Here is a 27,573-nt window from a genome sequence, read left to right as displayed (position 1 = left end):
TGCTGTGCTTACAGGCCTGGTGCTGGTCTGACCTACCCTCTGAAGAATGCCCCCTGACTGTCAACCAACCCACCAGCCAGACAAAACCTAACGGGGAGACTGACTTTCACTAAGCAATGCAGCTCAGTGTGTTGAAGTGTGTGTGTGTGTGTGTATGGCGTCACGGTTAGCACCCGCTCCCATATGCTTTTACCTGTGGACACAGCAGCTGGCCTTCAGAGCCTTTTGAGTCGGACAGACAGACAGACAGACAGACAGACAGAATGACAGACAGTCGGACAGTCAGAGAGGAGTCCTTGTATTTCTCCATGGTGTTTAAAGGGATTACATCGCCCGGCGCTGTACTGCTCACTGCCCCTCCACTTCAAAGCAGCTAGCAGGCTGTGCCAGGGGCACACTGGCCCTCTCTCACTGCACGGCCCTGGCACACATCCCACATCTGCCCAGAGGGACTGCCAACGGCACACACATAGCCAGAACTGGCCCAGCATACCCTGTGTGTGTGTGTGTGTGTGTGTGTGTGTGTGTGTGTGTGTGTGTGTGTGTGTGAGAGAGACAATTATCATTGAGGATTGTTTTTTTATCTCTCCAAACCTTGTACTTTCTCCAAAGTCAACACCTGCACACAGTAGTCCCTCCTCATCTGTAGGAGTATGTACAAACTGTCCTTAGATTAGCGATTAAAATAGCTTACTGCCACTAAGCCCTCATTTACCTCCACTGGCCCCAGAACAGTTGTCAAATCAACTCAGTACCACTGAGCCAGCCAGTCACGTCATGTTCCAAAAAACTTTATTGTCCATTTATGGTCAATTGGTATTTTGTCTTGGCTTCCATGACAGGAAAGCTAAAAGTGGCAGTCAGACATGAGCTAAGGGTGCCAGTGAGGGACAAACAGTGCTTGGTACCTTAGCCAATGGGCTCCCAGCCATGTATCCAGTGACTCCACACGACTTCTGACTCCAATAGAGTTCATACACGTACCAAATGTGTCATGACACATACACAGATTCCCAGATGATTAATTTGGGCTGTGACGTGTTGACACGGTGTGATTCCTGACTAGAATCGAGCCATATGTTCTCTATAGTACCGCTACTAAAACCTGCTAAATCAAGATAAGCTCTTGGTGAAACTACCAAAACAAAGTAACAAAGAGAAGAAAAAGTGAGAGATATTCTTGGCTATATTTTCATGGACCTGTACTGAGTTTGGATGAATTTACATTAGGAGGAGATACGTTTACAGACATTCCCCTGAATAACTAAAACACATAGTCAGATACCAGAAGGTAGTAAATCTGATTTGTGAACAAGCTAGATCAATATATGTCCATTGTGTTATAGTGGAAATGTTGCCCCCCCCCCCCCCCCCCCCCCCTTGACCTCATCCTCACCTCACCTCTCCTTTCATCCAAAGCTGTGCTCCCGTCCCACTCTCTCTGTCAGGGTCCTGCCGTACACACAGACCAGCCATACCACCGTAATAGAATCAATCACACACAACTCAGACAAGGTGAGCAGCACGACATTTGACCCATAAACCCACCAACCCTCTGGCTGGTCAATATTCAAATAAAAAACACCACCACCTCATCCTCTCTTCCATTATCCACTAATTGTTTTCTAAATGATATCCACCCTCCTCTCCCTCTCTCTCCTCCTCTCCCCATTTACATTAGACAGTATATTTAAAGGAAGCAGGGAGTTAATTTCCCAGAACTCACCAGGAGCTCCCGTGAGGCTTCACTTCCCCTCTCCCCCGCCACCTCTACGCCGCAGACAGACCCGTTCCTTTAGCAGCTATCGCTAACACTAACACTAGCCACCCCGACAGACCTGAGAGGACCTGGACATTAGCTAATCCATATTTATTTGCATCTGGTCCCTCTTCCCCCGGCTTGTAATTTGTATGGAGAGACATATTAGCGCTAACACGCTAGCCCTGGCAACAACAGGTTCAGACTGGTGTGAGATGCTACACGTCTGAATTGACTTAGCGTTAGCCTCGCGGGACCTAGCGGGAGGGAAGGTACTGGCTAGCAGGACTTGTCTGGCCGTATTGAGTTTCTGTGATGGCTGTTTAGCTTGTAGCTATGTGGGGGCAGAGGGGGGGAACAGAGGGTGCCCCGGCTCAATGAGTTTACTGACAGGAACCCTTAGACCACAGGGCCAGGGATCGATAGTCCCTGCACTGAACTACACAGCACCGCCAGACGAGACAGACCCAAACAATGGGGGATAGTATTACATTACACACAGTCACTCACAGACGTGTACTTACACACACATACATGTACTTACACACACTTACATACCGGTACATGTGTGTTCATACTGGATTTATTGATATGAAAATGCTTATGTCTCTGATTAACAGGCACGCATTGCCACACACACACAGACACAGACACAGACACACACACACACACACACACACACACACACACACACACACACACACACAGACACAGACACACACACACACACACGTCACCTCTGGAGGTTATGTTTTCCTCCCTTGGTCCTGGAACCTGGTCTCCAGGTGGTCCCATGTGTCCCTCTGAACAAACACTGTCTCCCTCTCCACTTCCTCCTGTGTCACAGGGCCAGCCCCAGACATTGTGTGGCCGCCGCCCACCGTGCAGCCCCGTGATTGGCCAGAGGGTCACGGAGTTGACATTTATTAAAGGAAGTTACACTGCCGGTTATGGGGAGCTGACAGTCCTCTCGTCACGTCTCTGGTCCCGCCAGGAATCACAGGGGTTTGGGTTTCTGCCTCCCAACAATAAAATAAACAATGAACTTGTTAAGGGCCTGTATGACCCTCTCAGGGCTCCCTATTGAACCAAAATGACAGCTTTCGTTTTGCAGCTCTGTGCCACTGGGATCTGTAGTTCTACCGGAGTAGAGTAGGAGAGCTAAGGCAGTGGAGCTAAGGTGGACTACATGTCGTCTGCCATAAAAACACATGTTGGGGTTTTGGGAAAGGAGAACATTTGAAGTATTTCAAGGTAGTCCTTGAAAACCACAGAGAGTGGAACGCACACCACAAACCTGTGTATTATAGCAGCCTGTCATTTCACATATTGTAGCGCGACGGAATGAACGAGGGAACGAAGGAGGAATGGGTGAAGCTAGGGGCTCTCCAGGGAGAAGAGGGTTTAGTAGACTGTGAGGAACAATGAAAATCAGAAAGTAGAAAAGTCCAGTGAAATGGACAGAGTGTTGCAGAACCAGATGTGTGTGTGCATGGATGGCTCAAACGCACACATACACACACAGGTCTACAAGGGCTCCACAATCTCCACCTCCCCACGCCTGGCGTCCCCCGGCCTTCTAAAACCTTTGTTTTCCTCTCCTCTATCAGCGTCCTGATACATTCCAGTCTTTATTTTCTCTCTACCTTTCAAAGCCACTTGGGTTTCATTTGAAGCGTCCAAAACTAAAGCTATTCATCCAATGTATTACATGTGCTTACACGCACGCAAATGGTAAAACAACATGTTTTGGCTTGATTTTATTTTGGGGTCTTGTGTGTTTTGATGGTCTATAGCGTTTCTTCATGTATACGTTACAGTGCAGAGAGACTGGGCACATGGGGATGATGTTTATTCTTGCAGTAAGTAATCACCACTATGGTACTTATGACAGTAGACAGGCCCAGGGACCTGGAACAGTGCCCTGCGAGACCCACACACACACACACACGCACGCACACCAAGTATGTACACTAACACACAAAAGAAAACACACATTGTGGCCCAAATGCATACTAACAGTTACTTACTCCACACACACACACCGAACACACACACACATTCTCCAGGCGCCTCTGGCTATGTGAACTGCTATGCCACAGGGATAGATGTGTTCTGGCACTCAGGTGGGGTAGTGTAAATCACACTGCAGCAACAGTGCCACCCACCTTTTCAAAGATGAATGGGCCGACCCACATGCCAAGCAACAATCCCAATGAGGCCATTTAAAACCAGAGCGGCTGAACCATTGTAATTTGAAACAGGGGGGGGGGGGGGGGGGGGGGGGGGGGGGGCGACAATTTCCTACTTAAGTATACCTTTTACTTTCCTCGTGGACACTTGAACAGAATCCTGTTCATGTTAGTCATTTCAAAGCAACAGCAACAATTAGATTTCCCCCGTCAAACATGCAATACAATCGATCTGATCTATTGTTCGTTGATGGGCCAGTCATGTTTACAGCTTGTTATTGCTCTGTCATTTCAAGTGGATTAGAGTGAACAGACAGATGTACATGGCATGTCTTGTTGCCGGGGGGCCAGTGTGCTCTGATAAGCCAGTGTGCTCTGATAAGCCAGTGTGCTCTGATAAGCCAGTGTGCTCTGATAAGCCAGTGTGCTCTGATAAGCCAGTGTACTCTGATAAGCCAGTGTGCTCTGATAAGCCAGTGTACTCTGATAAGCCAGTGTGCTCTGATAAGCCAGTGTACTCTGATAAGCCAGTGTGCTCTGATAAGCCAGTGTGCTCTGATAAGCCAGTGTGCTCTGATGAGCCAGTGTACTCTGATAAGCCAGTGTGCTCTGATAAGCCAGTGTGCTCTGATAAGCCAGTGTACTCTGATAAGCCAGTGTGCTCTGATAAGCCAGTGTACTCTGATAAGCCAGTGTGCTTAAAGTCAATAACACAGTAGAAAAAGGGGAGTCTATATATACATTGTGTGCAAAAAGGCATGAGAAGGTAGCAAATAATTACAATTATGCAGATTAACACTGGAGTGATACATGATCAGAAGGTTACGTACAGGTAGAGATATTGGTGTGCAAAAGAGCAGAAAAATAAATAAATAAAAACAGTATGGGGATGAGGTAGGTGAAAATGGTGGGCTATTACCAGTGTACTCTGATAATCCAGTGTACTCTGATGAGCCATTGTGCTCTGATAAACCAGTGTGCTCTGATAAGCCAGTGTACTCTGATAAGCCAGTGTGCTCTGATAAGCCAGTGTACTCTGATGAGCCAGTGTACTCTGATGAGCCAGTGTGCTCTGATAAGCCAGTGTACTCTGATAAGCCAGTGTGCTCTGATAAGCCAGTGTACTCTGATGAGCCAGTGTGCTCTGATAAGCCAGTGTACTCTGATAAGCCAGTGTGCTCTGATAAGCCAGTGTACTCTGATAAGCCAGTGTGCTCTGATAAGCCAGTGTACTCTGATGAGCCAGTGTGCTCTGATAAGCCAGTGTACTCTGATAAGCCAGTGTGCTCTGATAAGCCAGTGTACTCTGATAAGCCAGTGTACTGTGCCGTAAAGTGTGGTGGGATTTTGCGAGATGCTACAATGACTCCCAGGAACAACGACAAAAACATGTGCAGTACTTCTCTGGGGACCCCATACCCCCCGTCTAGGGGCCCTGTGTGTGAAAGCATGAAGAGAGGCAGGCAGGCAGGGCAAGGCAGGGAAGTAGGCAGGGAGGCAGGCAGGCAGTAAAATAGGGTACAGAGCTGCCGTGGAACCAGGGGGGTAGAGGAGTGGTGGGAGTTGAGTTAATGGTCTTGCATCTTCCTGGCAGCATGTCAATAATGGCTCTAATCACATTAAGTAAAGAGTCCATTAGCTCATTCTCTCCTCTCTCTGCTGCATGCTAGCCCAGTAAAAACACAGTAGGCTGAGAGCTCCCCTAATGGTGTGTTATAGACACCACTACTCCTGCAGGATGATGATGGGAGACACTGGAAAATCACCATGTGCAGATAGGAGTCAGTACATTGTGTGTTTTTGTCTATTTTTATCAGTCAGTCTCGTGCTCAGTTATTTCAGTTTACAATGTGCACTGTGTAGGGAATTGGTGTATCTGTGTATTAAATGAGTTGTGGTTGATCACAGGTAAGAATGGAATAAGAAATCATATTTGATGCATTTTTACATAAATGGCAAGACGTAGGAGTTGATGTTTATTGGCTTTGAAGGAATTGTATTAAATTATAATTCATTACACCTCTGCTTTCTCTGTTGTAAAATATGGGCCAGACACAGACTATGAGATTAAGTTGATGATTAGTGAAGGTTGGAACCTCATTCTCAAGTGTCATTAGTCCATATTAGGTTAGAAAACGCAACAAATATCAAGTATCAATGTTTTACTTGTCCTCGCTCCAGCGGGGCTAATCTTCAAACAGATCAGACTTGTTTCTCTCCGTCAACTGTTAGAGGGGGGGACAGGTATTACACTGAGGGAGAACAGAAACAACACATACATACATCAGAATACAACAGAAACATACTGTAAGCCAATGAGCAGAGCCAAGGAGCAAATGGTGAGCACATGTTAATGCACCTTTCTTCCCGTGGTCCTTGCCAAAATAGTAATCAAGACAAAGGAGATGTGATATAAGAGGGAGAGAAAAGCAGGACATCACACCAAAGCAGCCCCTTCCCCCCACCCCCCTGGACAGACAGGCCATTTCTCAGCCGCCTCACTGCTCCTTTCAGCCCTGGAGGAGGAACAGCGGCCCCCACATCTGTCTCCCAGGCCCAGGACAGACCGGCCTGCCGCGTCCAAACGCTGCACATCACACGAATCATCCTCAATTAATGTGAACCATCAGGCGCTCCCTCCTTCCCTCCTTTCTCTCCCTCCTCTCTTTTCTCTCATTTATTGCTCCCTCACTTCTCAGAGGAGTCCCCCCTGGGTGCATTCTGGGTCCGCTGTGTTTTACACTGTAGACCGAGGATACGGCTGCTTAGCACAGCGGGGCTAGCTAGCCAAAACGTTAGCTTGGAAGCCTTGTGAAAAAAGACAGTGAAATCAATAGATCAGTCCAAGCCCGGCCAGACGGTGCTAAGATTTAACTGCTGCGGGAACATCTTGAAAGGTTCTGAACTGATCTGAAGCCTGGGCAGCTCCAAATATATATTTTTCTAATCCACTGCGGCGCAGAGGCCCCCGAAATGGCTTCCATGTGCCGCCCCATCTGCACCTCTGCTGGGCTGTGGCCAAAGGACCGTCCTCCTTCCCTTTGAAGGGTTGCGGAGGGACAGCTTTAAAAACAACCAGAGGTTACAGACACTCTTTAGGGCAGAAAGGGAGAGACCCTGGGAAAAAGAGGGGGAACAGCTCGCCCTGGGCCACTTGGATGTCAAGGAGTGCCAGAGAGTGACTCACCCTATCTGTCCTGGTAGAAAGGCCCTAAACCGCCTGCATGCAACCACCACTATAAATTTCACTCCACTCGATTAGCGCCCTAAGCAACAACCGACACGTCGTCATGAATATTTTACCAAAGCCTTGAGTTAAATCAGGTTGGAGAGCAACCAGGGAGGCAGAGCAGGGTATCTCTGGGCTAGTCTGCTTGAATTGCTTGATCACTGTGTCTGGTTCTCAGTGAAAAAGCAGTCACATTCACTCACACTGCAGAGAGAGCAGACCCCAGTCATTCTGGCTCTGAAGGAGTCTCTGGCACTGATGAGCATCATATTGACCACGACCTGCAGTGCCTGGGTTTAATTGAATAACGGAAAAGGCATCAACCCGGATTCCATATCTGATCTGCCTCCCCCTCCCAAGTTCTAGTAAGAATGATGAACGTGCCGCAGCAGAAGGGCCATGTGTAGACTTTTATTGAATCCCACCTGGTTTAGACGTCAGGGTGTCTTTTTAAGGGGCGGCTGGGATGTTATATGGAAAACAGGATGATTCTCCAGGCCTGGGCTGGGTGAGTCGCACTCCCCTCAGGGGGTCATCATGAGTCCTTTAAGATCACCCAACCCCACCTGCTCTCTCTCTCTCTCTCTCTCTCTCTCTCTCTCTCTCTCTCTCTCTCTCTCTCTCTCTCTCTCTCTCTCTCTCTCTCTCTCTCTCTCTCTCTCTCTCTCTCTCTCTCTCTCTCTCTCTCTCTCTCTCTCTCTCTCTCTCTCTCTCTCTCTCTCTCTCTCTCTCTCTCTCTCTCTCTCTCTCTCTCTGACTGTTTCTGATTGTTTCCTCTAAGACAGTGTCAGTGTCTTGTTTCCTTTGAGTGTTGTAATACATGACACCATTATCTAACAGCACTACTGTATCATTTCAATTGGAAGTAAACATTTAAAAATGCCCTTTTACCAATCAGATATAATTATGTAGGATAATGCAGAAAATAATGTAAAGCGTTCGCCATCTTTAAAGTGTGTTCTCTCACATACAAAACATTCAGTTTAAATGAGAACATGGTGTTAGCTAAGCGAGATCACAGAGTACCGGTTCCTTACAAATGTCTCCGCCCACGTCTGGGTCGACCCACTCCCTGTGACCCATCATCACCATGCAGGAAGTGGTGCTGGTTGTTCAACCAATGACCTCCGACCTTGCCACCAGAGAGCCAATGGGAGCGGAGCAGGGGCTGGAGACAGCCCTAGCCCTCTGACTTGATGGCTCCAGGCACTGAGCTTTTGTGAACCCCATCCCCATGGCATCCCTCTCGCCACCACCACTACCCAAATACATTATTCATGGACGATAGAAAGAGAAAACAATTATGGGAGAAAGGGAGGGAGAGAAACAGAACATGGAGGAGGGAAGCCACAAGGTTCAAGACCTTCTCAGATCACAAGGAACTCGTGCTTAACCTCCCTTGAAGTGGCGAGTGTGGGATAGAGGCCGTTTTCTTTTTCACGTTGGGGATGAGAGAGCGGCCGAGGGGGATCAATAGGGGATTCCCTGGTGTCTTCTGGGGGTACGCCAAGCCGATTGGTGGATCGATGTGGTTCCCAGGGTTCAACTCCAACGCCACGGCCAGCCAGTAGTCTCCTTCGCGGCGATAGGGTAATACATACAGCCGTGTGGTGGCTGGTCGCATCGCTCTGCCCTTGGTGAATCCGCCTCAAGCATAGCCAGCCTACGCATTGTAGCCTACATCTATTAGGGCCAAGATGCACTTCCTGGGATATAATGTATGTCTATTGAATGACATTATCATAAAGCCTAGAAAGACTGATAACCCCCATTATGACATCTTTAGTTCTATCTGGGACAGATCCCCTATTCCACAAACCCCAGAACACGACTGTCGACTGTACAGCTAACAGCCCATAGATATTAATGGTTGATATTAGCTTTGTTTGCCTTGCGTGAGGAGTGCAGGATCTCTCTCCATTCCCTGCCAAATAGACTGGGTCATTGGTTATGATAGGTGATGATTAGTGATGTATGTGTATGTTTTCCTTCTAGTCCTCTATGTAAAACCTCCCAGCTTCTCTCTCACTCAGCGCAGCCTGTTAATAATAGCGCTACAGCTAATTGTATAATTGGCTGTTTTGTTTTAATCTGACAGCGTTGCCCCGGCCCCATAACAAGACCATCTTCATCTTCTCCTGTCAGCCATCATTTAACATGGCAGGTTGCTGGGCCGGGCGCCCCCGACAACACCCGGCCACCTCCGCTACTAGCAAACATTACCTGGGAACGCCGCTAGCGAGCCAACCGGTTGCAAGATAAATAAACACAGCCGTCGTCGGGCGGATGAATTCCGAGTGACACGGACACGGTGGATAAAGTAATAACGTAGAGGGGGTAGAGGGCCGTCCACTAGATTAAGTATCCTACCGCCGCGTCTCTGCTGTAATTATTGTTTCATTGTCATTAACCTCACAAACTGAGGTTTATCCGCATTGTTTAAAAGGACTCTGGGATGTGTAGTGACAGGGTGATCTGTCATACCTCTGGAGGGAGGAGGAACGGGGCGAGGGGGAGGGATTAATGAGGTATTACTTGGGGTTGGATGGAGGGGTGGAGGGGGCAGTGCTGGAAAATACATGGGAACGAGAGGGCCAACATTAGGCTAATTGGGAGATGAGTGCCTCCTTGTAAAAAGTGCTTCTAATGGCACATTTGTTACTCACGCTGCGGCGGCGCTAGACTAATGCGCTAATGCAGAGTGGGCTGCAAGAGGTGGTTAACACTACAGGGACTGTGTGTTTGTGTGCAAATATGTACATCAGCTGTCTCGGAATTTGAGATATGATATGTACACAGTGTGTATATATACACACACACACACACACACACACACACACACACACACACACACACACACACACACACACACACACACACACACACACTAGCTATTGTGGTGTTAGACGTCATTTCTCATCTTCTAGGAAGTTAGCATTCAATTAACAAGCGCCGTTTGATTTACAAGTGGGTTTATCATTGCATATCTTTGTGTTTGAACGTGGATCGAGTCTCACAGTTTAAGTTTATTTACAGAAAAGTGCTAAAGAGTTGATTTTGTATATAAAAGACATGAAGCCCAGTCATGATAGCATTGCTTTGACTGAAATATGCAATGAAACCTGTTCTTGTTCATTGTCGAATATGTTATGTTTTATTATCTGTTAATATTTATTTAGAATTGTTGGTTGCCCAGCTCTTGTGGTCTGTACTTTGATAGTGTTACCATAAAACACGTTAAACATCTACTATTACACAACGTAAACAGAGAGGGGTTATAAAATGGCAGAATAATAATGAGGAGTTTCTGAGATAAAAAGCACATGAGGTTTCCCCCTGGACCAGGAACTGTAGTCAAGCTAATCCCCTCATATTGTTCACTCACTCTGGTTGGTGTGGGGTTCAGTAAATGCAAGCTGGAGTTTCTCCCTCACCCTCTCTCTCTTCCTGTCTGTGTTTCTATCCCCCCTCTCTCTCTCCATCTATCTCTCCCTGTCTGTCTGTCTTTCTCTCCATCAGTGTCTCTCCCCTTCCGTGGCCTAAGCCCCTGTTGACTGTGCTCCAGGAGCATCTGGAGCAGAGCAGAACAGTGGACGGAGGCTGGGCTGTGTGTGTTTTCCTAGCCCCCACTGCAGTATGGGCCCTCTCTCTCGCCGTAGTACTGACCTGTATCGTGATTGAACAACAAGCAGGGATGAAGGGATGGGAGGGAAGAATATGATAAGAACATAAGCCATACTTGTCTGTGTCCGGTGACAGTGTTCTGAAAAGCACAAGGATAAATTGCGTGTGATGGGTTTTTAAGGGGACTTGGACTGCCAAGTGGTGGCGTGACCTTTGAAACAGCAATGTCTGACTCTCTCCTCAGTGGTTAGGGTAAGTGAGGAACATTTATTGTTCATTGATCTGCGCAGTGTAGGCCTACCTTTTTATTGGGCATCTTCTAATCCATAACCTACCTCTGATAAAATTTGCTGTATTGTATTTCATTAGTGTCACTTTGTAACAGTAAACAGATCCAAAATAGTACCACGTATATTGGAATGTGTCATAGCTATTCCATTTTGCACCAATCACTTGGTGAGTTTGTGTCCCTTGTGCGTACGTGCCTGTTATGTACTTGTCAGTTTATTAACGTATGTGACCCTTATTCTACGACTCCCGTTGTACATTTCAAAGTGACTATATCTGAGCAATTCTCTCCATTTCTTATGTTTCTGCCTAATTATACTTCACTTTTTTCAATGGAATCCGATGGAAATCCACATGCCCCAACGGCCGTGCAGCTATGAAATAATAGTGCCCAGGCTACAATTTAAAGTCATATACCTCCAAGCGAAAAACTCACACACACAGAATGAAAGTGTAAAATGTTTTTATAATGTATATTTAACAACAAATAACCCCAGTTACTATTGATGTTTCGTCTCCCAAGGATTCATTTGGCTTCTATGTCTAAGGGCATGATGTGCAACCACTCTCTATCTACCCCCCCTCTAACACACACACACACACATGAACACACACACACTTCCTTTTCCCATTCTCTCCCTCTGTCTTGTTAAACATTTATCTTGTGTTTTTCCTTTTAAGGCCCTTTGTGATGTATTTTTACACCCTCTTAGACTGTTGTATCTCTGATAGATTCTGCCAGGCAGGAGAGAAGGAGCGGGGTGTGAACGGGGAACAGTACCCTAGCGTTGCTTCTAATTGTTGTGGTTGCACTGTCGTTCCCTTGAAGTCACACTTGACTGGGCTGCAGAGGTCCCACAGGACCATGCAGAGTAAACTGTAGTGTTTATCCCCACCACTCATATAATAAACACACACACACACACACACACACACACACACACTCATGCATACATTATTACATACATATATGCACACACACTGACACCATTCACAAAGTAGCAGCTCTGTAGTGCACACAGCCCCGTTTTCTTCCCGTGTGAACAAGCAATATGGGACTTAAATTTAAAATAAAATGTCTAGATAATTGATTAGCACTAATGTTGAATCTCATACTAACACCTGTTAAAGTCTGTCAATCAAATAAGTTGTTTAATTGACAGGATGTGCCAATCTCTGTTAGTGATTTGCTGGGTTCCACCCTCCCAGTACACAGTCAGAGCACCAGTGGGTTCAGAGTCTGAGACAACAAAACTGGGTCAGTATTCTGTGTATCAAAGCTCTGAGCCCGACCGCAAACTCCTTCAGTTCAGGTTCAGGTCTTGCCAAGATTCCTTTCCCAGAATCCATTGCCATGTCTCGACGTTTGGCAATTGACGCGCATGTTTGTTCAAAACTCGAGGCGTTTTATTTTTCTGTGGTTAATAGCACCATCTCCAAAAGAGACGGCCGCCAAGGAAAGTGCTCCTCTTGGAATAATGCTTAGAGCTCTCCCATCGGAGTCATTCTTTTCTCCCAGGATGGAAACTTTGTTTCCCACGCTTCCACAGGGCTCCACAAGCACAGGGTTGGGAAACACCAAGGCCGATGTAAAATATGTCCTGTCAACATTTACTTCATTACATTTCCCGTTCCTTCTCTCCATAGGCAGTGTAAATGCAAGCACATGCGTTTTCCTCTTGACACGGTCACACTGATAAAGTATGGCTGCTTCATTAGTATTGCATCTGATGGGAGATATGCATCCCGTAAACCTCATTAACATAAAAACTGATCCCAGGTCTGTTCTTAATGAAAGTGATGCCAGATCGGTGTCACCTCCAAAGACGCACTTAAATGAACATGGATGTTCTTATTTTAATGTCAAAGTCGACTTAACCCCTCATAGACTGATATTCCTAACTCCATTTTACTTTGTTCATTAGATTCCCTCAGAGATAAGAGGAAACTATGAAAAATGGCTGCCAAGTAGCAAGGTACGATTAGTGGCTCGCGCTAATTAATCCATTCTTTCTTTTAACAGCCTTTTCTCTCCCCGGCTGTCATCGCGGCAGTAAACATAGCGGAGCTGCGTGCCGTGCGCTGTTCTGAGGGACTCTCAGCGAGAGTTCACATCTTTCACGGGCTGTTTTTGTTAAACAGTCTCACAGCGAATAGATCAACGTCCCCAGAAATGGTTAGAATTCACAGGTACCCACTAATAGCCCACCAGCCCCACCGGCCCCAGCGGTCTCCATTTGTTTGCTTTTAGACTTTATTAAACTCTTCCTGTTCCTCTCCCTGTGTGCCTAATGACTGTGTATGCATAGCTGATGAAAGGTAAAGAAGGAAGGAGAGAAAGGGGGAAGGGAAAGGGGGACAGGGAAGAGGAGGAGGGTTATTATCAGAGCTCTATTATCAATCTTTACTTGTCGCTTCAGGGGCCTCTGAATTTCATGAGCCGATAACAACACCCCTTCCCTACCCCCTTCCACCCTGCTCCCTCTCGACCTCAGACCGACCACAGTGATTATGCACAATCAATAACTTTTGTGTGTTTTGTCTATTCTCTCTCGTCTTTCCATTGGGCCTCTAGGATGCTGCGGGCAAGGTGCTGGACCGCTGGTCCATTATGTCTCGGGAAGAGGAGATCATCACCCTGCAGCAGTTCCTTCGTTTCGGAGAGACCAAGTCCATCGTAGAGCTGATGGCCATCCAGGAGAAGGAGGGTCAGGCGGTCACCGTGCCCTCCTCCAAGACCGACTCAGGCATCCGGACGTTCATCGAGAGCAACAGCACGGGACGCGGCCGAAGCCCAGGCCTCCTCAACCACATGGAGACCAGCAGCCCGTCCAGCATCCACCACTTTGAGAACATCCCTAACAGTCTCGCCTTCCTGCTGCCGTTCCAGTACATCAACCCTGTGTCGGCCCCCATGCTGGGCCTGCCCCCCAATGGCCTGGCGCTGGAGCAGTCGGGCCTCCGGGTCCTCCACGACCGGGATCGTGAGGCCAGCCTACCCAACCAGGGCGAGCCGGTGGAGAGCAGCGAGTCCGAAGTATCCCTCAGCCCTTTCCGCAGCAGCGGTCAGAGCCCCAGCCGCATCGGAGCCCTGGGGGGCATGAACAACACCATCGAGCCCAAACAGGAGCCCAACAACCGAGCATCACCTATCTCGCCCACTCCTTCCAACCAGCCGTCCCAGCAGCAGACAGAACAGCAGCAGCAAGGCCAGCAGCAGCAAGGCCAGGGGCAACCCGGGACCCCACGGCCTAGGTCCAACTCCTCAACGACCACCAGGCCCACCACCACTTTGTGAAGAGCGAGCAGTCCAAGAGCATTACCCACTCATCCTTCTCCTCCAAGATGCACCGCATGCGCCGCATGGGAGCCACCTCACGCAAGGGCCGTGTGTGCTGCAACTCGTGCGGCAAGACCTTCTACGACAAAGGTACGCTGAAGATCCACTACAATGCCGTACACCTCAAGATCAAGCACCGCTGCACCATCGAGGGCTGCAACATGGTGTTCAGCTCGCTGCGCAGCCGCAACCGCCACAGCGCCAATCCCAACCCACGCCTGCACATGCCCATGCTGAGGAACAACCGCGACAAGGACCTCATCCGTGGGTCGGGCCCCGGCACGCCCGTCATCTCCAGCGCCAAGAGCGGCTTCACCCTCACCAGTCCGGACGGCCGCCTCTGGCTTTCTCCACCCCGCCCCTGGACCCCTTGCTCCAGTCACCCCTGCAGAGCCCACTGGTCTTCCCCTCCCTGAAGTCGGTGCAGCCCATCCAGCCGGTGCCCCCTTTCTACCGTACGCTGCTGTCCCCACAGCACCTGGTCAGTCCTCCAGTGTCACTGCCCACCAGCCCCATCCTGCCCTCCACCACCAACACCACCTCTCTGATGGACCAGCAGCATCAGCTCCTGGCTGCCGCTGCAGCCGCAGCCTCCCACAACGCCCACAATATGTCTTCTGAAGGTGGGCTAATGTCCCACCACAGGCTGCCCACCCCCAGTATCCCCCAGCAGGATTCAGCTGCTGCCACCAACACGGACCCCACACCCAAGAAGAAGCCCCGTAAGTCCAGCATGCCGGTGAAGATCGAGAAGGAGGTGATTGACGTGGCGGACGAGTACGATGAGGACAAAGACGACGATGATGACGACAGCTGTCACCACCACCACCACCACCACCACCACCACCCCTCCTCCCACCTCCACCACAACAACATCAATGGAAACCGCAACAACAACAACAACAACAGCAGAGGAGGGAACAACAACGGCCACCACAGCGGCGGCAGCGGGCACCAGTCCCCCTCCCAGGATGAGATGAGCCCAGGCCTGATGAGGGGACACCTGATGAGGCACGACCAGGACGACTGCCGGGGAGAGGGACCCGGAGGCGAGGGCGGCAGGGGCGAGAGAGGAGGCCCAGGCGGTGAGCTCCGCTGCATGGACAGCTTCACCTCCGAGGACCAGGACCACGAGAGAGACTTTGAGAACGATTCTGAGACTTCGGACTCCAAGATGTTCTACCGCGAGGAGATGATGGAGGTGGAGGAGCAGCACCAGAGGCTGAGGCTCAACTCCTCCAGGAGCTCCAGAGTAGGAGGAGGCAACAACCTGGAAAAGGACCAGGAGGACCTGCAGGCCAGAGATGAGGAGGCGCAGCTGAGGAAGGAGATGGAAGACCCCAAGAGCCGCACCTCACCCTCACCCCACCAGCCCGCCATCAAGATTAAGGAGGAGCTCAACGACCCCACCTACGACATGTTCTGCATGAGCCAGTACGGCCTCTACAACGGGGGCATGGCGGCTGCCGCAGCCGCCCGCCGCCAGCATGGCTGCCCTTCACGAGAGCTTCATCTCCTCCATGAGCTACGGCGCCAGCCCGCCCAAGTTCCCCTCCTCGCACTCCCCCGAGGGAGAACTGTGCACCAGCCCCAACTCCAATGACCCCAAGATCTGCTACGTGTGCAAGAAGAGCTTCAAGAGCTCCTACAGTGTCAAACTGCACTACAAGAACGTGCACCTCAAAGAGATGCACGTGTGCACCGTGTCCGGCTGCAACGCCGCCTTCCCCTCCCGACGGAGCAGAGACAGGTGAGTGTCGTACAACACACACACATATACACACTAACAGTGTCTTTTTCTTGGCTTACAATTGGTTCTTAATTTGACTGCCTCAATTTTTCTGACTAATTATTTAAATATCAGTAGAATATGAATGAATACTATGATACAACTGGTGTTATTAATTCAAGTAACAAAACAAGAATTTGAGATAAACAATAGTGGGGCCTCCCACTCCTCTTTCTATTCTGGTTAGAGCCAGTTAGCTCTGTTCTGTGAAGGGAGTAGTACACAGCGTTGTACGAGATCTTCAGTTTCTTGTCAATTTCTCGCATGGAATAGTCTTCATTTCTCAGAAGAATGTCTGTTTCTGGACATTTTGAACCTGTAATCGAACCCACAAATGCTGATGCTCCAGATACTCAACTAGTCTAAAGAAGGCCAGTTGTATTGTTTCTTTAATTAGAACAACAGTTTTCAGCTGCGCTAACATAACTGCAAAAGGGTTTTCTAATGATCAATTAGCCTTTTAAAATGATAAACTTGGATTAGCTAACACAACATGACATTGGAACACAGAAGTGATGGTTACTGATAATGTGCCTCTGTACGCCTATGTAGATATTGCATAAAAATATATAAAAAATATGTAACATTCGGCAATTTCCAGCTGCAATAGTCATTTACAACATTAATAATGTCTACACTGTATTTCTGATCAATTTGATGTTATTTTAGGACATTTCTAAGTGAACCCATCAAATATATTTGGATTTGTTTAACACTTTGTTGGTTACTACATGAATCCATGTGTTATATCATAGTACAATGCTGTACAATGTAGAATAATAGTAAAAAATAAAACCCTTGAATTAGTAGGTACTGTGTACTGTGTATATATATATATATATATATATATATATATATATATAAAAAATACTAACAATTCAGGCATTCATTACAGGTAGGTTCATTACATATGTTTTGTCCTTTCATTTTGACATTACATGACGTAATTAGAAACATTGACAATGTTGTGGATGTATGTATGTATGGTGCATGTATCGTTTTATTTGATATTTCATCATATCAGTCATTGTGGAAAGTTTAGGACAGTAGATGAGTTTTCTTGATGAGCTACTCAACTGCAGTGAAGTCTTTTTTCTTACTTAGATGGAGTGAAATTATTAAGGCGTCACCTACCATATGTTAAGTGAAACGCACCATTAGCAGAGATACACTTTATAATGTAACAGGTATACAGTGGCATCTGTTGACTGTCATGTCAAAGTTCAGAGAAGTAGGGTGTCATCGCCAGAACACACAATCTTCCACTCTGAGATATACCCCTGTTTACCTCCCCTCACTCACCTCGTTACTGACAGGTGAGGTAGCATACATTAACGTAGACAGCGGTCTGTCAAGCCACTGCATGTATTAGCGCCCTGCTCCAGGAGGTGAGGCTAGCCACGCTCTACCTACCTGGGCTTGTTCGCACATCCACCCTATCCACACACACCCTCCCAGAATACACACACCCACTAAAGCTAGCAGCAGGTTGATGCCAGAACACAACACATGCTGAGGCTACACAACATCAGAGTGCCCTGGGCTAGCAACTTGCATCTAGCTCTCCAAGGAATTGCTAACAATTGTTTTGTTTTTTTGTATGAGGGGATGTTTGACGTTAGGCTATTTTAAAACCACTCTTAGGCCAGTCGAAGTCTATCAAATATGTCCGGATATTAGGGTAATTTAGGGAATTAAACTCTCAACAACGACCCCATGGTAGCATCGATAGTGACTCATTAGCATTGTTATTAGCATCATAAAAAAATGAAGTAAAGGCCTTGTGTGTGACATTGCCAGGTCTATTCCCCTGACCACCGTGTAAACAAGCATGTCCATTTGACTGAACGGTCCAGTCTGTCTTCACAGTGGGGTGTCGGTGGAAAAAGGGCCCTTGAAAGGAAATGTAAATTCATCTCCTCCCCAACGCCCCTCGAAAATAGACATGACTTCAAGTGTAACAAATGCATCTCTTTATCGCTTTAGCAGAGGCCCCCCCCCCCCCCCCCCCCCCCAGAGGCCCCCCCCCCCCCCCACACACACACACAGTCAGAGCATGCCTTTGCTCCCAGTATAATGACATATGCCACATTCTAGAGCTCTAGAAGAGGGGAAGCCTCACTCAACCAGCTCCTCTGAAGAAAGAGATAAAAACATGTTTTGTTGTGTTAGAGCACGCCGTGGTGACAAGTGACACTTTTTTATTTAGATAAAGAACGAGTGTGTTTTCTCCCCCTCCTAATCTAATTTGCTTCTCTGAGGAGTTTTTTCTCTAGTTTTTCTCAGTTGTTTTGTCTCAACAGCAACCCTCCACCCGCCTCCCCTCTCCACCCGCCTCCCCTCTCCACCCGGGGTCTTTATTAAGTTCCTTGTTTCAGTGGCATCTGTTCATTCTGTTCCTGTTTGTTCATTAGCACCAAGTAAATAGAGCAGGTGACTCTGGCACTTGTTCAGGGAGAGAGGGATGGAGGCAGGGATAGAGGGAGGGGAAGAGGGGATGGAGTAGGTGGATGAGAGGGAAAAAAGAGAGATGGGTTATAGTGTTAGCGGAAAAGAGAGGGGGAAAGGGGGGGATGGAGGAGAAGAGACAGGTAAAATAGAGTTAGCGGAGGAGAAGAGAAGGTGAAATCATGCCGCTCACCTGACGCAGCTGGTGCCGACAGCAGGGAGATGACAGGAAGTGTTATTAAAGGATGCGTTGCGGTGCCGATGCGTGTGTTTGACGCAGCCGCGGATGATGCGTTAGTTCGTTACCCTCTTTGACGAGGCTTTAGGGACAGGGAGCGCCCGGGGCACGAGAGGCCTGCTGTCTCGCATAACCACACACACAAACACAGACACATGCTTGTGCACGTATAAAATCACACAAACTCAAAAGCTGATGCGTTCCTACAGATGCATATAGTCTTACAGAGACTCACTCATTCATTGTAATGTACACAGTATTTTTAATTAGTCTCTTTATTGCACTAAAATAAAATATGATATTAAACAAATAGCCCTGACCTTATGGTTTGATACGATCCAAATAACAGCCTCCCCACAGCGAACAGACATCTACACAAATGTTTAGATACTAAATTACCATGACAGAAACGCCAATGGTATCGAGGCATCCCAACGACTCACTTCACACATTTCTGAATGAGTGGCGAGTAAGCCGACCAATGCCTGCTCAGGAGCTGGACACACATGGCCAAACTGACCAATGAGGAGGCCTAATTCAGCGGCCTACTTCCTTATTTAGTGGAAGTCAAGGTAGAACTATGAATCAGAGCCCTCCCCCTCCCGTCATCCTTCCCGACCACTGCCCCAGCTTGTCTCCCAACTATATAATTTAGCCGTCCATCTTTTTTATTGGGCGCTCTCCGACATTAGCGCTCCCCACTTGTATTAGCATCTGCCGCGGCGACCCCGTAATGGCCTTTAAAAAAACACTTAACTCCGGCACTAAACGAGGAGGGGATGACAGTGGTGGGAAAAACCAATCAGTGAAAAACAGCACTAGTTAGGATCCTCTGACTCACAGTAAAGGATTTGGTTTCCAAGAGGCAGTGGGTGCTGTAGTATAGAGAGGTGCAACTGTGAGGGAACGAGGTCAAATTAGACTGTGTTTCGTCTTCCATCTTGGCTCAAAGATGAACCCAAATGTCTTCCACAGGCGTATAGTGAAGCATGAACCTCAACCCACGCTCACAGACACGGTGTCACAGTGACTGTGGAATCTTGCCCTAGTGATGTGCGTGTGACAGTTTGACTCGATTACCAGAAACACAAGCGCATAAATTCCAGAAGCGCTTTAACATAAGGCACTGATGAATAGATAGGTGTGTAGCAGGAAGAGAGGACAATCACTGCTGTGAACATATGGATCTTAGAAGGAAGACGGTTTTAGACCAAGATGTGGGTGAGTTACACCTAAGTACACTATTGTTTCCATACTTTGACTGTGTCCCAAATGGCAACCTATACCCTATATAGTGCACTACTTGTGATCAGAACCCTGGTCAAGAGTAGTGCACTATATGGTAAATAGGGTGACATTCGGGACGGATCTTTTGTGTGGCGCATAAATTCCTGGTAGCATATGGGATGTATTACTGAGCCTGCCGCTCCTATGGAATAAGGAGAGAAGCGTAACAACAGAGGGGTATCGCGGGGCCAAAGGAATTGTGGGTTATTGAAGCTATAGTCAGGGCTCTGGCCGAACACCAATCAGATGTGTCCCTGGGTAATCCCTTAACTACATAATGCATGCTGCAGTGTAATTGTAGTTGTAACATGGGAAAATAATTTGGTGGTTTTCATAAGGACTTTTCCCCTCTGATAATATTATTGTGGAGGAAGGATTGGGAAACCACAACGCCTCAGACATTGGTTTGCTGCTACATAAAGTTTGAGTAGTTTCAAATGACATTTTTCATAAGATTCTCTACAAATTGTTACAAATTCCACAGCTAATAACATTTTATTTCTGATATTATGAAACCAATCATTATTATATTTTAGCACAAATTCAAATAATATTTAAAATAATCTGATAAGTAACTGTATGATTAATTAAATACAGGTTATATTGCATTAAATGTAATTATAATAATCTATGAATTATATCACAGAATAATGATATTTAATCTCAGTAAACCAAACCGTATGCCTTCTCTTCATCCCTTGTATTTGAGCTTTAGAATGTAACATTTCTATAACAACAGAAACCGTATCTGAGCCTACATCTGCTGGGACACCCAGACATTTGTTTCCAACCAGATTATGTGTGCAAAATCCAGGTCTGTAATATGCAGTGCTAATAACCAGCTTCCTCCTCTCCCCCACCACCTCTCCTCTCTCTCCTCACAGCGAGATGTTGACGTCTATACCAACAACAGGAGGTTGTCCAGGTACCTCAGCATATCCCATTAGTTAATTATGTCTCTACAGTGGAGTGACACCCCAGAGGATCGTAGGTAGGCGCATCAAACAAACGCTACCTCAAAAGCCCCGATGTCAGAGTCAATTAGAGGGGAGGACAAGGACATTTGATCTACGGTATCATATTAATATTTAAGGGAAACAACAAAAGACAATGGGAAATGACAATAGTGTCACAAGCGTTTGAATAGAGAGGGGGGGGGCATTTTGTATCAACATGGTGACGTAGATGTAAAGATACAGATCAATGGCGTGGTTAACTAACAGGATAAACAACATAGCACTCTGCTGTTTTGCACGCACGCGCACACACACACACACACACACACACACACACACACACACACACACACACACAGCTAATAGAGTACAGAGAGTCCTCTAACATCTAGCTGCTAGTTGTACATCAATACAGTAACAGTACAGTGTTTCCCTCCAGCCCCCTGGCCACCAGGCGCTCAGCTCAGAGGTAAATGATTGCATATTTATTGTGGAGGGCGGCACACACACACACAGCGGTGGCAGCAGCGGTAGTATGATTAACGTCTGAAAGGCGTGCCGACCAGTAATCATCGGCCTTATTATCCTCGTCAATCATATTTTCCTAAATCAACGACAGGGCCTCTTTTCTACATGTTTATATTAAAACTCTTCCTTGTTTTATTCATTTTCATCCCTTCATCGGAGGACTCTGTCACCAGGTGCTTTCCCGCACTTATTTCCCATGATGCACTAGTGTGCGGAGGCCCCTTGTCCCCACACGGATGGAGGGATGCAGAGAGTGAAGGTTAATTACGTTTGAGAGCCACTCTCTCTCATCCTCCTGCCCCTCTCTCTCTCTCCCCTCCTCCTCCCCCTCTCTCCCCTCTCTCTCCTCCTGCCCCTCTCTCTCCTCCTCCTCCCCCTCTCTCTCCTCCTTCTCCACTTCAAGCCATGTGGGCCCAGTCTCTGGTAGAACTTGAGTGAAGCTGCAGTCTCTTGATTTGCCATGCTTAAACAAAGGCCTGATCATTTATAGAGAGAATGTGTTATTTAATTTAGCCCGAGTTCAAAATACAAAATATCTACTGATGAACAGTATGTTAATGACATTACACTATGAAAGGGGACTTTTATGTTAATTTATCTTTGATATATTTGGGTTTTGTGGATAAAGACAAAAAGATAATCAGAGAATCACTTTCAGAAGGCTTTCGTTTGGAACAATAAGCGTCGCAAATATTTCACATTCTGTAAGTAATTGTAGGCTAATATAATGACAGGGCTTTGTTGATGTGATCTGTAACTTAGCCTTCCATCTAAACCTCCATGGTGTGTCTATGGAGTCTGTGTAACCAACCCCTGAGAGGAATATTCCTTTTATGAACTTTTTGATCAAGTTTCTCCAGCTACGTCTGAACTGAACTTCAGTGTGTGTTGCTGAGGTAGTACAGCTAGTAGAGAATAAAGACAGATAATGATGAATGTGTTACCCAACCCCTCGATCATCCTCCCACCTCTGCACTCCAAACCTCATCACATAGCAACCCCACATGACAGCAGAGGCAAAGAACCATCAGCGTCAGTTTAATATGACTTCACTTTGCTCATTACGACTCATTTAGACAGTGCGCACACACACACACACACACACGGTACAGAGGGAAGGACAGGCCCATTGGAGGAGAGACGGGAGCCTAAAGATGATTAACGTTGGCTGGGACAGACGCGTTAGCTAGCTAGCCTCTCTCTCTCCATCTCCTCCTACTCTGCACAAACAAAATGGCCTCTCAAGAGGCCTCCCCCGTCTTTGGGCGAAGATGAGACTGTCAATTTGGTTTTCCTGCCACGTTACTGGTCATCAGGGAGGGAGAGGTGGAGAAGGGAGTGAGGGAACGAAGGAGTTTGGTTTGGGGGGTAGAGGAATGGGGAAGAGGGGGAGTGAAATAGTGGTGGCAGAGTGATGGAGACAGGGAGATGGGGCAGAGAGGCTAAATCTGATAAATGAAGGAATCTGTGTATGGCCTCTAAATGAGGAAAATATAACCCCAAGAATATAACTGCAGCCTGACACACTTCCAGTGAATATGTTTAGCGATAGGGAGGAGATGCATCTGTCACCGGTGCAGGTGAATTCCTCAGCAAAGTCTATTCAAGCAGCCATTACTCACACCATATTCCACAGGCTTGAATTGTTCCAAAGATGCAGATGAACAATCTATTTATTTATTTGAAACAGTAATCACTAATTGTTTGATTACTCAACACATCTTTTTTTCCCTCAGGGTCAGAATGTGGACTTTGTGAATGACAGTATAAGGACCAGAAGGGACATATACATGTAGAATGTAGATGGGCTGTGTGTTAATTATTCAGTTGTGGTCTTGATATTGTCATCTAGTATAAATGCTGATATCACAGTAATGACATATGGCTGATGCAGTAGTACTTAGTAATACTGTAGTAATTCAGGGTACTTACTGCCTGGCACTTTAGCATGTGTTTTAACCTCATCAGTCAGGGAGCCATGGCAGACTAGAGCTTATGAGCAGTGTGTGGGGTGTGGCTTTAGGGGTGGAGACATGTTGCAAAGGACCCGCCTACCTGAGCATCATCAACAGCATACAGCCCAATCACATCAGCTAATGCCATAGCCTGTTGGCATCCCCACTAAAAACAATCAACAAACCAATCAAATTGAATGTAATCGATGTAGCAAAATATCTAGACCCAATTGTTTGTTTATTGGTTGTGGAAACAGTCATTTCTCCATCTAGACAGGGATACATTAGTAGAGACAATGAGTCATGACTATGGACCATAAGATAACACCATCTGTGTATCAGACTGTTATCATAGGTTAAAAGAAGAGAGCTAAGAATTTCCATAAGTCTCAGAACATGGATGTACTGTATATTCTCTCTCTCTCTCTCTCTCTCTCTCTCTCTCTCTCTCTCTCTCTCTCTCTCTCTCTCTCTCTCTCTCTCTCTCTCTCTCTCTCTCTCTCTCTCTCTCTCTCTCTCTCTCTCTCTCTCTCTCTCTCTCTCTCTCTCTCTCTCTCTCTCTCTCTCTCTCTCTCTCTCTCTCTCACACACACACACACACACACACAAGCTTGCGCGCACAGGCACACACGCGGCAGTGACAACCACGGCCAATCGATTCTCCCCGCTCCTCGATGCTGACAATGCTCAAGTGGACGGTGCTCCTGTTTGCTTCCTCTTGTAACACAGAAAGAAAGGGGTCCCTCCATTCCAATGAATGTATACTATTTTTACCCTCTTGCAGGAGAATGTCCGATAGGGAACTAAATAATTAAAGGCCAGGGACCCTTTTTGACTGCATCAACCATGGCACTGCTGGTAAGCTCTACTATACATTGTGAATCCATTTGCCCTCGTCCTGTCCTGCCAAGGACGTCTGTTTTTAGTTTGTCACTCCCTCCACCGTGCCCCTTGCCTTGCATGAAACCCCTCATATTTAAAAGCACTGCTTGATATTCCTTAGTCATTGCTTACTTTTGTTTAATTTCACTTTAAAAGTCTTGATTTCATTTGAAAAGTCCCCTAACATGTTGTATTGTGGACAGTGGGATGTGTATACTGTGCCACTTCCATATCTGGCACCAGTTATTACACACTTATGTTTACCTTTCTTTGTCCATTTTATTGTGACATTTGCTGTGGTGGAGCCTGCATCCCTCCCAGTCTGAAATGGCAACTGTGGAATTGGAGGGAAGAGGCATTGAATTTGAGCTGTCAAAACACATTTTACCTCACATCTTTTGGCATGGCTTTGCAATGCAGACTGCTACACCTCACAAACAATACCCTTTAGCTCTAGCAAGCTGTAGCACGACACCAGATCCAGGCTTACACTTCCTTGTTGTGAATTCGATGGCGGTGGCTATGCGTTATGAGATACTACTGCTCTCTGTGTGATAAAGCGGACATTTTTATTTCTTATTAAAGCGAAGGGGATACATGGGGATCATATGTTTAAAAAGGGGAGGCCTGATTAAGCCCCTTCCAATGGGGAGCCAGTGTGATAATGCTGTCGGAGATCTAATACGCTATCCACTTTCCCTCCATTATCGCATTACCACAGCTCCAATCAATTGATAAACTCTCATTCAATATGGTGGAGTATTTAATTGAGTCAGAGTCTATTGGATTTGCAGCGGAGCTGTGCTAGACGTGCTGACTGTGGTAAACACCGTGGCGGGGTGCTCTCGCCACACCGCGTTAGACCAGTTAGGGGAACGTTAAGAGAAGGACAACGTAGCTTCCTCTTGATAGGTTAAGTAAGTAAGGTAAAGAGTGAGGAGAGGTTTAAAAGGTGAATCGTTTAGTAGTTATTTTGTCTGGCGTGAGGTCAGGGGTTAGTGAAGAGGAAAGGAAGAGAGGAGGGTTATTGAAAATGTAGTGACTGATACAATAGCATTCAAATACTTAGAACTCCAAGCATAGGTGCATGTGTTGGGCGAGACAGAACACATGTTTTGGAATGCAAAATGTATCATCTTTCTAAAAAGATCTGAGAATGTTATCATTCCAGTCATTGTTTAAAGCGCTGAAACACCATTTTGCTTGATTTGACAACTTGTTTAGCTATTTTCTTATGAAAACGATCTCTCTCTACCTCCCCCTTCATTATGTCTTTCCACCAGGCACAGCTCCAACATCAACCTGCATCGCAAACTGCTTACCAAAGAGCTGGACGACATTGTCCTGGACCCCCAACTCACGCCACTGCCCAAGGACCTGCGCGCCGAGTTCCTGGCTAAGATCTACGCCGGGCACCACTTGGGCCTGGACGCCATGGCAGGGGCGGGCATTGGTGGCGCCAGCCTGGGGGGAGGAGGGCTGAACCGTGACGCCAGCTCCCCGGCAGGCACCGATTACCCCCACCACCACCCCCTAAACCATCACCACCACCACCACCCCCTCCACCACCCCCTCACCAACGGCTTCTACCACCGCAGTGGCCCCCCAGACGACTACATGGTGCTGGACCTGAGCACCGCGTCCAGCATTCAGTCCAGCGGGTCAGTCCATTCATCACGCCAGTCGGACGAGGGCAGCGACGAGGGCATCCTATTGGATGACCTGGAGGAGGGAGGGGTCAGCGACGGGGAGGACTGCTCCCAGCATGCCCCGGGGCAGGCAGGGGCCGGGAGGCGGCGGGACCAGGTCGGCGAGGGAGGAGTCGGAGGAAGATCGGAAGAAGGTCTGACCGGCACCGACCCCTCCTCTTCGCCGACCGTCCTGTCTTCCACCGGTGGCAGTGGTGGGATCCTGTGCAGCATCTGCCACAAAGTGTACAGCAACAAAGGGACCCTACGCGTGCACTACAAGACTGTCCACCTGCGCGAGATGCACAAGTGCAAAGTGGCCGGCTGCAACATGATGTTCTCCTCGGTGCGCAGCCGCAACCGCCACTCTCAGAACCCCAACCTCCACAAAAACAACGTGCCCTTCACCACCATGGTAGACTAGCCCAACCCCCTGGCCCTCGTCTGGCCAACTCTAGTCCCTTCCTCGACTCCCTTCTCACCCCAAACCATGAGCTCTTACCCCCAGGAACTACACCTTACCACCCCTAGACGTCATGCACCACAGTTCTCTTTCCCTTCGATGAGATCCAGTGACTATATACAGTAAGCGTTGACTTTTGACCTTTCCTTCTTTGGAAGAACGAGGATGAGACACTTGAAGTGTCTTTATTCCAAAAACTGGCCCTGCCGGTTTCCCATAAACCCCATGTCCTATTTCCCATATGTCTTTGTTTTTGTCCATCTCCAAAGAATCTATTCAAACTCTTATTTGTGACTGTTGCTTGCAGAAATGATAAAAATATAAATCTTCTTGTTGTATTTGTGTAATGATAGCTTTTAAAGGAAACCCCATACAAGAGCATGACTGCTTCATTTGTAAATAATATGTCCCAAGAGGCTATTGGTGTAAAACAATTGTATTTGATGGTTGTTAGCTATTTTTTTGGTTCTCTTTTTTGGTTTTATGTTACAGTACAATACTTCCAGCGCTAAGGTAGGCAAGAAAGAGGTAGCATCTTCACTAGCTTGACTCATTTATGTTAGTTTAAAAACCATTTTTAAACTGAGAAGAACTAATGATCATGTGACTTGTTGTATCTACTTGTTAGATATGCGGAGGTTGCCGGCATGCTTTTTTTTTGGGCTCCTACACCAATATCATTCTCTGTTCTTTTGTTTTTGTTATCATTTATAGCTTTTACTATACCAAGTCAGTTTTTCGCACTTTGCAACTATACAAGCGGGATGTGTAATATTATTACAAGGACTTTGCAATGTTTTTGGTTTCCGCGATGTTCGGGGTCTGAGACGGCCACAGTGCCAAGGGGAAATGACTTAGCATACTTGTGGCAGGTTGATTTTTTTTTTGTTGCACGTGTTCAGTTTCA

At 47.2% G+C, this 27,573-nt stretch overlaps 1 protein-coding gene across 1 annotated transcript in view; it reads left to right on the top strand.

The window, feature by feature from the left end:
• LOC149975105 (zinc finger protein basonuclin-2-like) overlaps positions 1-26,900 on the top strand; it is a 238,891-nt gene extending 211,991 nt beyond the window's left edge. Inside the window, 5 exon segments of the mRNA XM_090210301.1 lie at positions 13,668-14,352; positions 14,355-14,759; positions 14,762-15,909; positions 15,911-16,182; positions 25,799-26,900. Of these exon segments, the coding sequence (XP_090066427.1) occupies positions 13,668-14,352; positions 14,355-14,759; positions 14,762-15,909; positions 15,911-16,182; positions 25,799-26,627 (3,339 nt within the window). The 3' untranslated portion in view covers positions 26,628-26,900.
• Positions 26,901-27,573: the final 673 nt, after the last annotated feature.

This window comes from Oncorhynchus mykiss, chromosome 19, assembly GCF_057628025.1.
Source record: "Oncorhynchus mykiss isolate SJ-2025 chromosome 19, ASM5762802v1, whole genome shotgun sequence".
NCBI lineage: Eukaryota > Metazoa > Chordata > Actinopteri > Salmoniformes > Salmonidae > Oncorhynchus > Oncorhynchus mykiss.
This window is presented reverse-complemented; position numbering and strand designations above follow the sequence as displayed.